The 15,300-nt window shown below is 32.4% G+C and overlaps 1 protein-coding gene across 8 annotated transcripts in view; it reads right to left on the bottom strand.

Annotated features, from left to right (window-relative positions):
- Window positions 1-15,300, bottom strand: part of MICU3 (mitochondrial calcium uptake family member 3) — a 95,474-nt gene that overhangs the window by 29,700 nt on the left and 50,474 nt on the right. For 6 of the 8 annotated variants that reach the window (XM_021665098.2, XM_021665101.2, XM_012435258.2 and 3 more), the window contains exons 4-8: window positions 15,181-15,259; window positions 11,011-11,058; window positions 7,339-7,421; window positions 5,656-5,727; window positions 2,150-2,188 (exon numbers count right to left, since the gene is read on the bottom strand). In XM_021665098.2, coding sequence (XP_021520773.1) covers window positions 2,150-2,188; window positions 5,656-5,727; window positions 7,339-7,421; window positions 11,011-11,058; window positions 15,181-15,259 — 321 coding nt within the window. The remainder of the gene's footprint in view (window positions 1-2,149; window positions 2,189-5,655; window positions 5,728-7,338; window positions 7,422-11,010; window positions 11,059-15,180; window positions 15,260-15,300) is intronic. The other 2 variants (XM_021665099.2, XM_064368633.1) reach the window with 1 other exon arrangement.

Raw genomic sequence — 15,300 nt, 5'->3', positions numbered from 1 at the left:
ATTTTGGAACAGTCTACTCCAGAGACCACAGAATTTCTATCTCCATAGTAAAAAGCCAAGCAGGTCACTGCTTTCCTTGAGGAAACTTCTTGCTAAAGGTAGAAACTGGCTATTATAAATCTCTTAGGTTATATCCAGCTCCGTGATCTACACTCAGATTAGATTCTTGAGTTAATTCACAACTCTGGAAACTAGCAGGTAACTCCTAGTTAATTCATAACACCATACTAATAGATTTATGTAATACTTACATCAATGATATTTCATATACATTTTCAGGCTGTTGGAATTTTTTTCTAATTTTAAATGAATTTCCCTGTTTGCTTGTAGTTTATGAAAATAGTAACCCCTTATTGAACAAAAATGTCTCTATCATAGGAAGTAAAGTTAGTTTATCTAACTAAGTAAACTCCTAAGAGAGTTGAAAAATCATGTAACATTTAAGACTGTGTATAAAAGTGACATCAAGTTACATCACCTTAATGTGCATTTTACATGTGAGAAAAAGCCATCTTCTATACAATGATATAAAGACAAAATATATTACCACAATGAAATGTAAAATCATAAATATTTTTTATTAAACAGGTATAATGTAAATGAAATTTGCAATTTAAGTCTGCTTCTCAATATTATTCTCTTAATGTCTGAGTGACTGTAATTTGCATATATAGTTTAAACTAGAGCAATATTTGCATCTATTTTCTTTTAGTAATATTATTCTGAAATGCAATTTTTTAAAAAAATGCATAATCACTCATATAAAAATTACTTATGAGATTAAGGGAAAAATAGAAGTTGTCAAAGTTAGAAAAATGGTTCATATAATGATGGCATATTACATTAGAAATATAAATCATAAAGTCCTAAGTATTATTAACATTTATTAAGATTTACAGGGAATATGGCATTATAATCTGTGATCTTCATCTTATACATTCTAGAAATTTTTAAAATCATTAACAGAATAATCCTTTAAAATTTTAAAGGAAATGACAGGCTTTATTTAATGGAAAAGGGTAGTGATGTTTATAGAAAATATTTAAAGTATCTTGTAAGTAATCAAAACAATTAGTTATATGGATCCCATGGACTTGGCTTGTTTCCCAACCCATTCTAGGTCCATTTTGTATGACGAGGATAAACATCTTAGGTTTACTTTATGCTAATCAGCCTCCAGTAGGTATTTAAATCTGTAGCAAGAATTAGTTTTTATAGTTTGGAATTTTGATTGGGAGACAACATATCTACTTTTAGAATTGTACACTACAACTAGAACACTTTTAGCAGGTAACGTTAAATCAGTGACCCTGAATTCAAAAGCTCCTAGGGTAGAATTTCTATAAATTGAGGGATCCTTTTAGGAGGCTTAGGGATCCTTGGGGAAATTAAGTGACCTGCACATGTTTACATTCAAAAAAGGCCATGGCCTGTTGTTCTTTAGTAGCTAGGCTAACCTAAAGTGCTGACTTTCTTTGGAGAAAAGAATGAAGAAAGCTCAGCATAAGGAGAAGAGTACAACTGGAAATTCATCTACAGAAATTCTCAATTTTTTCAAGACAAGGAGTCTGAAAATCATTATTCTCTTTAGAAATAATATGATAAACTGATACAAACATATCAAGTAGCAGCTGACACCAGATTTTTGTGTAGACCAGAGGAAACAGGCAGGGAACAAAGGCTTTAAAAAAAATTTTTGAGCAAAAGTGAAAACTGAAAAAAGCCTATCCATAGAGACACTTCTTTATTAGAATTAAACAAAGACTGTACTATAAGTTGAATAGATCTGGTTCACAAAATACCTGTGTTCTGCAGGAAGATAGCCTGAGAATCTGCTCTCCCTACATAACTCTTCAAAGACTGCCAAAAAATATACAATTTCAATTATTATGTTTTAGTTGTTGTACACTTACCTTTTCCTTATTTTAATCTAAAGTTAAAGATACACAATTGTTCTGCATATTTTAGTGTTCCCATAAATCTAGGAATTAAATGTAAAATTATGGCTTCATTGCACCTATTGTAGTCAATAAATTCCAAAACATTGTATTTAAAAACAGCAGATCTAGCTTTATATAAAGAAATAACATTATCAAGTATAACAGGTGAGGGCAATATACATAAAGAACATTTAAAGTATTGTACATACACTATTAGTAGGAGAATGGTATCCATAAAGTTGAAGACGCTGACATACAGCACAAAGGGCCAAATGAAGTGTCATATTTCAGAATGAACCCAAGTACAGCGAAAGAAAAAAGGAAAAAGACGACAAAATAATCAATTAGGAAGGGCAAATCATTATGCTACATTCTATATAGAGCACACAAACAAGTGGGATAAATGTTAAAGATGAGTAGCAAAGTTTTAAAAATCTCAGATAATTAAACATTAAATGAATTTGTGCTCATTTCAACCATTTCATTTTAACCTTCTAATAGAACTACTGCTTTAGTAAAACATGTTGTCCTTAAGTATGCAGTTTGATTTGGACATGCTTCCGCAATGCTACATGGCATGGGGGAAATCCAGATGCAGCAGCATGGCAGTGGAAATGGTATGAGAGACCTGTGCTAGAATCCTGCTATACTATTATCAGTGCTGTGATATTAGGCACATTAATCTCTCTGAGACTGTTTTCTTATCTGCAAAGCAGGTATCATACTTACCTGGTAGAACTGTCATGAGGACTAAATGCGAGTAACATTTACAATGAGCATAGCATGGAGCTTAGCACATAGTAAGTGTCCCAAGAAATGTGATGTTCATTTATCTTTTCCCTTCTGAAGCGCAGTTTTATTTTGGCATATATTTTTAACTTTAGTTTTGATGTAATTTTTATTTGGGTATGTTAAATTCAGTTTAAAGTAGCTGCATGGTTCTACTAATTAAAGAATAACTTTAAGTTTTCCTATTAGCTAACCTTTTTGAGTGTTTATTATATTTCATATGGTTAAGTGGCTATGTGCTTTAACCTCCATACTAATCACATGTGGTCATTACTCCTAATGCCCCCATTGTATAAATGAAGAAAACCGAGGAACAGAGAGGTTAAGGACATTGTCCAAGGTCACCCAGGTAATGAGTGGCAAAGCTAATACTTAAACCCCAAAAATCTGACTCCTGAGCCTGTTCTATGCTATCTCTCTTATGTAATTAATATATTTTCACAATAAGCTAAATTTTAATTGCTTCAACACTCAGCAAAATGTTATAAGAATATGCGGAATCTTATTGTCATTTCCATCACCTTGATAACATCGCCTTACATTTTACATAATCTTTTCTAAGTAAAGTAGTATAAATAAAATCTTTGGTAACTAAAGTAGTATAAAATAACACCTCCCTGATTCAGATTTGCATTATTTAAAATGTGATTAATTAACAATGTTAACACTAACTGTCATTATTGCTAAACACAGTAATTTGTAGAGAGCTGTATTTCTGTACTAAATATTATTTCTGAATTGTTTTAAGGAAGAGTTCTGATAGCTAAATTATAAAAGGAAGATTTTAGAAGCACTATTTAAGTTATATAAAATGAATACTTCTGAGGTATCTGTGGATATCAAAGACTTTAATAAGCATTCATTTATATATAAACAAATTATATACTACTTAAAAGTTATTTTAATCTGTTCTTTAAAACAAGTCTCCTTCCCCATATATTTGCTAGAGAATGGTTCATTAACCCATATAAAAGTAAAATAATACAATTTAGGGTATGCTGGTATAATTTAGACTTTATAATTCAGATGAACTTTCCCTAATTAATCTAAGTTAATGAGGTTTTACTATATCACTGTTATAAAATATTTGCATTAAATCAATATTAAATTTCTTATACCTTGGCTGCAGTGATGCTCAGAGCTAACTTTTGTGCTAACATTGTACATTTTCCCAGTGTGCATTGTCTGCTATTATTTTTCCCTTTTTTAAAATCTCCTTTTATTACTTGATGGCTAGATTAGTAAATGTTAATGATTAGAATACTACTGTATTTTTACTGTAAGATGCTTAAGTCCTCTCTGGAAGTAGTATAAGTAAACAAGTAAATAAAACAATTATATTTATATCCATTGAAATACTATCTACTTTATCATTAAAGTATATCAATAGATATATTAACATTATTCAACCTCCTTAAATAGTATTTTATTAACAACTTGCCTATTCAGTCAATTATAGTTAGAGGTAATCTATCAAAGTTAACCTATCACAGTTAATTTTTAACCATTTACTCATTTAGTATATTATCTACAGGAAATAAAATTCAGGAAGGTATTAAATTCTCTAGTCTCCTTTGCTAATACTCTAACGGTTGCATTTATGGGGCTATTCATGTAGGATTTATTAATCACAATTTGAAAACCATGAGACCTGAATTAAGTAGAGAACTACTATTGCCCCTTTTAATACTTGACAAACATTACAATCAATTCTTTTATTTTTTTAAGACTGTCTTCCATAACCTTTGTCAATAGTACACTGAGGGATGTTCAATGACTACTGAGAATTACAGCATAGTCAAATATCCTACAAAGCAGTAAGTGCTACACAATCCTGATAATCTGCTTTTATTCAACTAAATATAAATGTATACTTCATAAATCTATTGGGATTGAATATGGCACACATCTGCTATAGATAATCTATGTTAAGAAAAACCTAATGCATATTCTTATAACAATAAGAATAATAAAATTTTAGCTCTCTGAAGTTAATCATTTGAATTTCATGTAGGACAATTAAACTACTGCACAGGGCCATTAATTTGCAAATAAAATAATTATCATTTACATGCCAACAAAATTCATTGTATTTCTAGTTACCTAAGTACCAAAGAAATATATCAGAGTAGATAAAAGTGAGGTTTTGGAGCTGGCCAAACACAGGTTCAAATCTTTGGCTTTGCCATTTAATAACTATGTAACTTTGGACATGTAACCTTCCCAATGATCAGTTTTCTCATCTATAATTATGGATAATAAGAGAACTGCTGGGTGGATTAAATGAGACATGTATGGAAAGCACCTAGAATAGTGCCTGATGGTAAGGTCTTAGTAGCTGTTTGTTATTTTTATTACGTGAACCTGGCCTATGGTCAGGCTGAAATACTTCAGACAAAAAGAAAACTAGTTAGGAAGATGGAGGGCAATGGTTGTTTAACTCTAACTTCAGAAAAAGATGAAAATATTATATACCCCAGGAGAACAATCTCTAATATATATATCCCTCTAAGAATGCAAAAAAAAGTATTTCCTTGTATTTGTTTCAACAGTCATATTTTTATATTACCACTAAATTCTCTCACATTATAATTAAATCTTTGCAATTCACCTTTAAATTTTTACATGCATAATGATCTGTATTAATCTATTGTATGATATACCCTTCAAATCTCACAGATAACAATATGGATGAAAATGATTTAATGAATGATTATGGATACAGATGTTTAATATCAATATTTGAAGTAAATATTGATATCAATGCATATAAATACTGAAGCAATTTTTCTACATAAAAACTTTAGATAAAGTTTTCAAGAAAGGGACAGCTTCAAAGTTACAAACTTTAATTATTGTTTCTTAACATGAATAAAATAATTGTTGCCTAGAAAATCCACCTAAAGCTACTATAAAGTATTCTTACCAGCATTGCACGCTTTTCTTCATCTCCTTTAGTTTCTCTCTTTTCATTTTTTTTCCTGAATATCTCTTGTAGCTGACAAAGAAAGCAATCAAGAATCAAATATCCAACAAGAGTTTCTGGGCACCAGAATATACTATTCTGGACCAGGTATATTCCAAAAACAAAAAAACAGCTTCATCCACCAAGAACATTTAAACAGCTATAGATACATTTTCTGATTTCAGTTTTTTCTACTAAGAAAATATATCCTTTGGTATTGGTAACCCATAATTAGGTTAAATGTACTTAATGTTACAGTTTTACTTCATCTCTAAAATGCAGACATCCACACAGGCAACTTCTAATGAACTGAGTTCCAAAAGTTAATCTTTTACTTGAAGTCTGGGGGATGGAACTTGGCAGTGTAGACATACAATGTTACGTAGAAAAAACAGGCCCAGACCCATTCTGAAAGTTCCTAAAATACAGTTGTGCACTCTCATAAGAAAATGACACTAAACTTGGCCATTTTCAGATGGTAGAAACACATGTATAACTATTGTCATCAAATTGAAAACTGCCATCTCCCCATCATTCTGCCAAATGCTGAAATGAAGGCTCCAGCTCCAGTGGCTTGGCTCAGGGACTACACCTGGGCAAGGGCTGCGTGGGTGACAGTTTAAGCCTTCTGATAAATCCCAGTAATTAGTCTGATTGTTTCCCTTTGAATGGCTACTAATTAGCTTCTGATGAGGATTTTTCTTTTCTCTTTCCTACTAAGAAAAAGAATGATGTCATAGACTTCTTAGTTTCAGCTTCTGAAGTAAATATGAAGCTCTTTCAGAGGTTTTCTAAGGAATTTTAAACAGCTATGTTACAAAGGAAAAGTAGAAAATAAAATGGCTGTTCAGCAGGTAGGGCCATAATTAAAAAAAAAAGAAGAAGAAAAGAAAAATGACTGTTGATTTCCCTTTCTTTTACTAGGAGAGTGTAGGTAAAGACAGAGTGTAATATGTATGTTACTCTAAGAAAGAAATTAATATTTTTTCTATTTCAAAGAAAAAAAACAGACTAACCATTTTGTCACAAAAAAAGATGCAAAATACATGGGTAAAAAGAAAGAGAAAAATTCTGGAAGGAGGGTATGGGAAGTTGAGTGAGCAACTGAAGTCACTATCAGACCAGCACCAGAGCTGGACCAGTCAAAGAAACGTCAAAAGGTAAATACCTAAGAACTATCAGCCTTTGGTCAAAGATAAGAGAAAGGAACAGGGAAGTGGGAACAAGACTGAAATATAAGGCAGGAGTAAGTGGAAAAGAAAAGAAAAAAAAATCATGAATCCTATATTGAGAAGGAAGAGAAGCTCCTATGGAAGGAGTTGTGCCTAGGTGGCTGAAATGATGGGGACTGAATATTAACAGGGCATATATAACCTGAGGACTGCCTGTTATCCACCCAACAGAAAACTCCTGATACATTTCACACTTTTAGGTAATGTAAAAACAACAATAATCATCATATACTGAATGTAATTTATATTTGTATAATATAAATGCTGTTCAAATACCTGAGTATATACTTTATTAAATAAAGGCAAAAGCATAAGCTTTTCCTTACAGTAGTATTGCCAAGAAGGCAAAAATGTAAAACTTTAAGTAAGCAATATTTAACTATTGATAAAATGGAGCATATAACATACATACCACCAAAAACTCTTTTTTATCCACCATCTCATTGCCATCAGTGTCAAACATGTTGAAAGCTATTCTGAACCCTGCATGTGGCTCTGCCAGAAAAAACAAAGAAGGTATTCATAAAATGGAAAAATGTATCTTAAAGTACAAAATCCATAATTTGTTGTAAAGTTACTTACATTCTGTACAGAAAAAGTTTCTTTATCCAAGAAATTAAAAGTAACATGTTACTACTGGTTAAATATAGTTAAATATAATAAAAGCATATGAAAGTATATATAGTTCTGCTTTACATATTAGTACACTTAATACAAATTGATAATACACTTTAAAAGTACTGCTGTGATACTTGTTGCATAGCACTGAAAGAAAAATTTGAATACTTTCCTTATTTCTAAAAATCAGTACTTCTCTTTCTTATCCAAAATCTGTTGGTTTGTTTAAAAGGAAAATATCAACTCATCATATTTTAAATATATTTAATATGTTCAGCTACTCTGTGTGGCAGAAAAAAAATGTGACACAATGGACTAGTTCCAATTTTTGGGAAAATTCTAACTGAAATGACATATGAAAATAAATGTTATAAACTTCTAGAGGCTTCAAAAACAGAAATATAAAACAAAAGAAAACTGAGTATGTAATTACCAATTCCCCCAAAATACAAGGAACTATTGCTTTTCTGAAAAAGACAGACTTTGACATACTATGAAATGCTTCAATTTCATGAACCTTGTAATAATGAGGTTCAATCTCTTTCTCCTTTTCACTTCTAGAGCATAAAGGAGAAAACTTGGACGTAAAACTTTTAAGTGTCCTTCAAAGAGAAGCTCAGTGGACATGCCTTTCTCAAAACACTGGATCTTTTCTTTTGAGATGACTGTGGGGGAGGGGCACAACGTTTAAAAAGGGACCCCCCACAGATACATTTGCTACCACCTGTTGTGAAATCTTGAACCTGAAAGAGAGGCACAGATAGTGTCCTACTTTCTTAACTGGTAACAGTTGTCTCTGAAAATAACAGAAACAGAAGCCAGTCCTTTATGCAAGCTCACTTCTTGCATGTATTTTAGGAATCTAAACTTACTTTCATTTTCATTTATTTCTTTGACAAAAAAATACAAATTTATGCCATTTCTCTCTATATCCAAGTTTAAAAATTTAAAAAGATCTTGAAAATACATAGAGAAAATAAGTCCTCCTTACAAGCATTGTTTGGAGGGAAAAATACAGTACAAAGTAAAGAGGAGACACTTATAGACAGGTAACCAAGTTGATGTAGCTCACCTTCTGCCAGCCCTCTTCTCACATTTTTCTTAGTTCTAGTCTAAACAATATCCCATAATTTTTCAATTCACACTCTTAGAAGCTTCTGTTGGTGAGACCTAAACTCCAAAGAAAGTTTCACAGCACCCAAAGATCCTAACCTTTCTGTGCCAAAATCCACTATATATGTTTTTTCTGACACTCCTAAACTATACCCTGTTGCATCTCAAGTGGCTTTCCTAGCCAACATTATTTTTATTCTTGCCTATCACACTGCCGGTTTAGGTACATAATTTAACTATTAATATTGCATCCATCATTGTTCTGGCAAACAAGTTAACTTTTCAACACATCTTGGAGATGCTCCTTCGCACCCGCTCTAATTCTCAGGGTAGCAACATTGACTGGACTCGCTTCATTACTATGCCTTTGCAGAGTGGATCAACGACAGGTAGCCCTGTTACAAAATGTACAATACTAGCTCTTCAGCACTAGCACTAACATTTTCATTCATTTTAAGTCTGAAACTGCCATTGCAAAATTATATGGAGACAGTGAAAGAGATCTGACTGACTAACTCCATCTTGTTTTAACCTCCAAGCTGTGTTCATTCAGTTGGCCCTTGTTTAGTTAGTTAGGCCAAACTAACTTTGGGAGGAACTTACAGTTAAAAACAAAGATGATAAGAGCCCTTTCCCAAAACAAACCTCCTTCTTGCCTGGGGACTAGACTGCCTTTCTAGGACTAACAAATTACCCACAAGATTAGAAATTATAGTTTAGGAGTCATGCAGCTTGAGCTACAAGATTCTGACCCTCCATAAATTGCTCCTGGGGATAACATCACTATTGTAAAACCTAAGACCTGTGCTTGAGATATTTTGTAGACCCCACACTTGATGGATCAGCTGGCACTACACAGAATGATAAACTGGCTCATCTGGTCTTGTGGCCCCCACCCAGGAACTAACTCAGCGAAAGAAAAAAGCATCGACTCCCTATGATTTTATCTTTGACCTGACCAACCAGCACTTCCGACTCACCCACCCGCTACCCACCAAATTATCCTTAAGAACTCTGATCCCTGAATGCTCAAGAAACTCATTTGAGTAATAATAAAACTCCAGTCTCCTGCACAGCCAGCTCAGTGTGAACTACTCTTTCTTTTTGCATCCCCTGTCTTGATAAACTGGCTCAGTCTAGGCAGTGAGCAATGTGACAAGTCCAAGAGAAAAAAATAAAGGAAGATAATTTTTGAAACACATATGTGAGTGCATGTACACATTCCTTCTTCTCAAAAGTTACTTTAACAGAAAATGTTAACATCATTCCTCAATGTTGCAAAGTTAAGAATAACACAGTGGTGTGAATTTTTTAATCAAAGAAGTACAAGGTATTTTTAGATTTGTTTCTAATGACAGTTTTATTGATGTTCTTGTCTCCATGCATCGCCACAAATCCTCACAATTGGAAATTCCACTAGCAATATTCTTTCATATATTCCTTTCTTCATTCATTTACTAACTACTTTTTGGGTTAGTGTACCATGTGCAAGATACTGTCGTTAATACAGAGATGAACACATAAGATAAAATCTTTGCCATAATGGACCTTGCATTCAACTGTCAGGAGACAAACAAGGGCATGTAAACCAATAATACTTCCAAATAGTCTGATATGAAGAAAATGAAACAGATTAAAGAGATATAAAGAGAGAGGGAGCTATTTTAGAGAGGTTGGCCAAGTAAGGATTTGCTCAGTCTTCACATTTGAAAGGAAACCTGAAGGATCTTTATTATCATGGGGATCTTGAGGATAAGTACTGATGGCACAGGAAGCAGAAGGTACAAATCCTTGAGGTGGGATTTCAAGGAACAGAAAGGCCAGGTGGCTGGAACACAGTAAACTATAACAAAATTTTCTCATTAAATGCAAATAAATTTAACTGAAAACCTAGCAAACCCTTCATACATTTCCTAAGAAATGCTGCACATGAGAGGAAGAAAAAGTTTTGGATGTGAATAATGAGTATTCTCATAGACTCAAGAGACTCACTCACTTTCTCACATCAGTCTTACAGAAAATATGATTCAAATGAGTACAGTAGGAAATTTACAAATTATTATATGCCATGATCTTTGGAGTCTCAGGTAGGTTAAAGCCAGAAGAATTGATATATAGTATTAAATTTATAATTTATAAGCACTTATTTACTATACTGTAAGTTGTAACATTTATGTTTTTGACTCTTCACAGTGCTATGCTTAGCATTTTTCTATGGCATTAAACATGAATTTTGCAGAACACCACCGATATTGATTTTCAAGAGTAAGAGAATCTAAGAAAGATCTGCTTTGTGAGATTCTGTTTAAAAAATAAAGCTGCATCTAGAAATAAATTTAATAAGTATACTTACTTGTTAAAATACATAAAAGAAAAAGATATTCTGTGTAAGAAATCACACCTACAAGAAAAATAGTATCAGTTATATGTATGAAATATTATTCTAATAGCAATAAATGCTATAAATAGCTTATAGTTTTGAAAACAGATACTAGATATTATTTTAAATAATTATTATAAAATTATAGCAAATGAAGCAACAAATTTAATTTTACTTAATTGTTCCACATGCCTCTGTAGAAACCCATATAAAATCATTATGCTCTCAAATATATTGGCAAAAAAAGCAAAATCATAATGTATACTTATAGCAGTAACTTTTAAACTTGTTGCTAGTTTCTAATGCATGACTGTTAACTTAAAATGAAAAGGTTGTCAAGTCCAACAGAGCTTAAAGGAAAAAAAAAAGAAAAAAAAAGAAGTAAAAATAAAAAGCCTAGAAATGGTTAATTAACACTGGAAAGTGCTTAATTACTCTTTAGTAACATTTGGATAAAACATTTAGACACTGTTGCTTAGAAATTTGATTTTTGCTTTGCATTTTAAGAATAAAGCTCTATAGTCACTTTTCTGGCTTTCAAATTATCTTCAATGCTTCTATTAAATTTACTCCAAGAAGTTTTTATTGTAACTAAATGGCTTATACTTTCTGTACATCACATCCTGAGTTCTCTGTAACTCCAAACTTACAAACTTTAAAAGGAGTGTGTTTGAAGTAAATAAAAATGTGCATTCCGTTATTTGAATTCTTGCTTTTGGAATACAACACCCAAAACTAGATTTAGTGCTTTAACTGACCTTCCAAGTAGATAGTGAGAAGATTAACAGCAGGAGTATGTATCTACAATAGTTATTTAGATACCAGATAGTTCTGATGCTTGGTAAAAGAGTATAGAAATCCTTAAATTAACCAGATTGTGAACTTTAAAACTCCATTTATCTGGTGTTCTTTGAGGCTGCCTTCTTTGTTACAGAACAAAGAGAAGAGGAGTCACTGTCAGGCAGTTTGTCAGAGACGTGAAGGGCACTACCCAGGAGGCCCTGAAAGCATTCATTCCCTTCTTTTGTTTATACTAGAATATTGTGACCTATAGACAGATAGTTCTGGTTGATTGCCATGAATGTTATGGTAGAAAGATTCTGGAATGGTCAATGTATATAAAGATAAAATACTTAAGAGTCCATAGGGATCCCTAAAACAAGGAAAGAAAAGCATAAAAGAAGCGGAGGAAAAGGAAATGGGATGGGAAATGGGCATTCTGTCTCCATAATCCCATCTCACTAACTGTTGTTCTAGTTGACCTGGTAGAATACACAGGAGATGTTGGTTGGTATAAAGAATTTTAATAGCTGCTATGCATCTTTTATTTGATCGTTAACTCAAGATTTCTCTCAAGTAAAGGACTACTTAATATTAAGTGTCCTGACCATGACTATCATGGTAGGCACTTGTCTGTAAGACTACATAGATAATGAGGCAACTTAAACCACAGGGAAGAAAAATGAAGTGAAACTCATGATACATTATAATAATTTAATAAAAATGGTCAAGGAAAAGAGAAAATACTATTGAAGTAATAAAAATATACTGAACTGTATATTTTTAATGCTTTCCAACTACAAAACTGGAATACTACAAATCTATGTCTTCAATTTATTTATGGCATCCAGGATTAAAAAAAAAATGTTAGGCATATAGTAATGGTGTGATCTTTAGAAACAGAGGATAAGAAAGATGTCAACTAGGTTTCTTTTGAAAATTCAATCCAAACAAATTTTAAGGGAAGTTCCTTAAAAGCATTACATTGTTAAATTCCTATACATGACACATTAGAGTTGGCTAGTTATAATTCTCTATATGTTTTCATAAATGCATATAATTTTTAGTGTTTAAATGCATAATGTTTTCTCACTAGGTAATATTTTAAGTAGATAAACTTTTAATTTTAAAATTAGTCTTCAGCCAGGTGAGGTGGCTCACTATAATCCCAGCACCTTGGGAAGCCGAGGCAAGAGGACTGAGTCCAGGAGTTTGAAACCAGCCTGGGCAACACGGTGAGACTTTATCTCTACAAAAAATCAAAAAATGAGGTGGAAAAATTGTTTGAGCCCAGGAGGTCAAGGCTGCAATGAGCCATGACTGCATCACTGCACTCTTGCCTGGGTGACCAAGTGAGACCCTGGCTCAATAAATAAATAAAATAAAAATAAAAATAAAAATTAGTCTTCAATAACTCTAAAGATTTAGTCTTAAAATTTCTCTGCCACTTAATCACTATTAAGAAAAAGCAAGGCTCTTTTTACTTCTCTATTTCACCTAATGATTCTAAAAGTTTCTGAGATCATGCATTACCCTGATGATCGTATCGGTATGATATAGATATGCATTGTACTACAGGGTGTAGCTATTTAAATTTAAAATATTTAAAATCAAATAAAACTAAAACTTAAGGTCCTCAGTTATGCTAGTCACATTTCAAGTGCTCAATAGCCGTATTTGGCTAGTAGCTACCATATGAGACAGCACAGAAATAGAACATTTTCGTCATATGGCACAGAATAGGTTCTATCCCCTGAAGAAAACGCAAACCTGCATATAACATGAGAAGGATTAGGACATGTCTAAACCTAGGACTTCCAGATTAAACCCTTCCCTTAACTAAAAACAGATTCCTTCTTCCATGCATTATTTTTCTCGGATTATATTTGATCCAACTTATATTATCCCATGAGGTATATTAAGAAAAATATTTGAAATTCCCCATCCTTACTTGATCCTTCCGAGATTTGAAATTTCCTCATCCTATTATCTCACCCTAAGATCTGAATGGCAATCTTTTAAGATAACATCTATGAAAAAAATTTCTAAGAGTTTTTTAAGACATTTTGGCCTAGATTTCTTCAAGATTTAAAAATCTTACTTATGAAACGCCTACAATAAAAGATATGGTGTCTCTTCTTTTCAGATTCTATGTAAACCATGGGGAAGCAATTTGAACTTTCTAATTCTACTTAAATAAAATATATGAATTATAACTACTCCTTCAAAGTATTTATCTTCAGGCTGAAGCACATTACTGTCAGACCAATATTGGTTAAAACTGATGAAAAGGGAAAATATAATTGCTTATATAATTTCTTTAATATTTTTATTTTGCATATTCCTATATTTGAGAATAGAAAAAAATGTATTTCCAAGAAACATTACTTAAGATTAAAAACATTAATAATTTTTTTCTACAAATGTGTAAAAAAGTACATTGTAAAAGAAAATTACAATAAAAGCCAAATACCTTGATTGCCAGGAAATACATAAATTAATAAATCAACCTTATATTGATATTAATAATAAAGCAAGTTGAAACAGGTATATTTGCAGTAAGTGTTGCCTTTAAAGGAAACATGTCCAAAGTAGGCTGTCAAAGGATACATCCACTAAATTTTTCCTGTTGATTACTTTAGGAATATCTATAATTCCCTCAGAGCAAAATGCAAGAAAGAAAAATTGACCTTTGAAGATCTAGTTTTTTTTTTTTTTTTTTTTAGACGTAGTTTCGCTCTTGTTACCCAGGCTGGAGTGCAATGACGCGATCTCGGCTCACCGCAACTTCCGCCTCCAGGGTTCAGGCAATTCTCCTGCCTCAGCCTCCTGAGTAGCTGGGATTACAGGCACGCGCCACCATGCCCAACTAATTTTTTTGTATTTTTAGTAGAGACGGGGTTTCACCATATTGACCAGGATGGTCTCGATCTCTTGACCTCGTGATCCACCCGCCTCGGCCTCCCAAATTGCTGGGATTACAGGTGTGAGCCACCGCACCCGGCGAAGATCTAGTATTTTTGTAAAATGCTTTCTTTGGGTAAATATAAAAATACTTTTCAATACGGTTATAGAACAATTTGTTAAACTATGTAAGTCCATTTAGTTGTAAAAGAAATTTGGAAGATACAAATAATACATAAACAATAACATGAAAACCACCTTTAATGGAGGGTGGAATTATCCAAGAACCACATTAATACCCAGAAATGTTAATATTTTGCTGTTTTCTTCTTTAGTTTTTTTCTCTATGCATACACATACATATAATTTTAAAATTATTTTAGGTATGAGAAAATATGCATATATAAACAGCATATAAAATACAGTTTTAAAAAAGGACAAGTACTAAGGTTAACTCACCTCTTTCTTTAAGATTTCGAAATAGCTTTGATGAACCTTTCCAAACTGGTGGTGTTTCTGCGAGCATTTGATTTAATTCCTGTGACAGAAGTTATTATCCTACTGATGAATTGGTAAACC

The sequence above is a fragment of the Aotus nancymaae genome, unplaced genomic scaffold (assembly GCF_030222135.1).
Source record: "Aotus nancymaae isolate 86718 unplaced genomic scaffold, 86718_ANA_hifiasm-v0.15.2.pri h1tg000079l, whole genome shotgun sequence".
Classification (NCBI taxonomy): Eukaryota; Metazoa; Chordata; class Mammalia; order Primates; family Aotidae; genus Aotus; species Aotus nancymaae.
The sequence above is the reverse complement of the archived record's forward strand: the minus strand, read 5'-3'. Positions and strand labels throughout refer to the sequence as shown.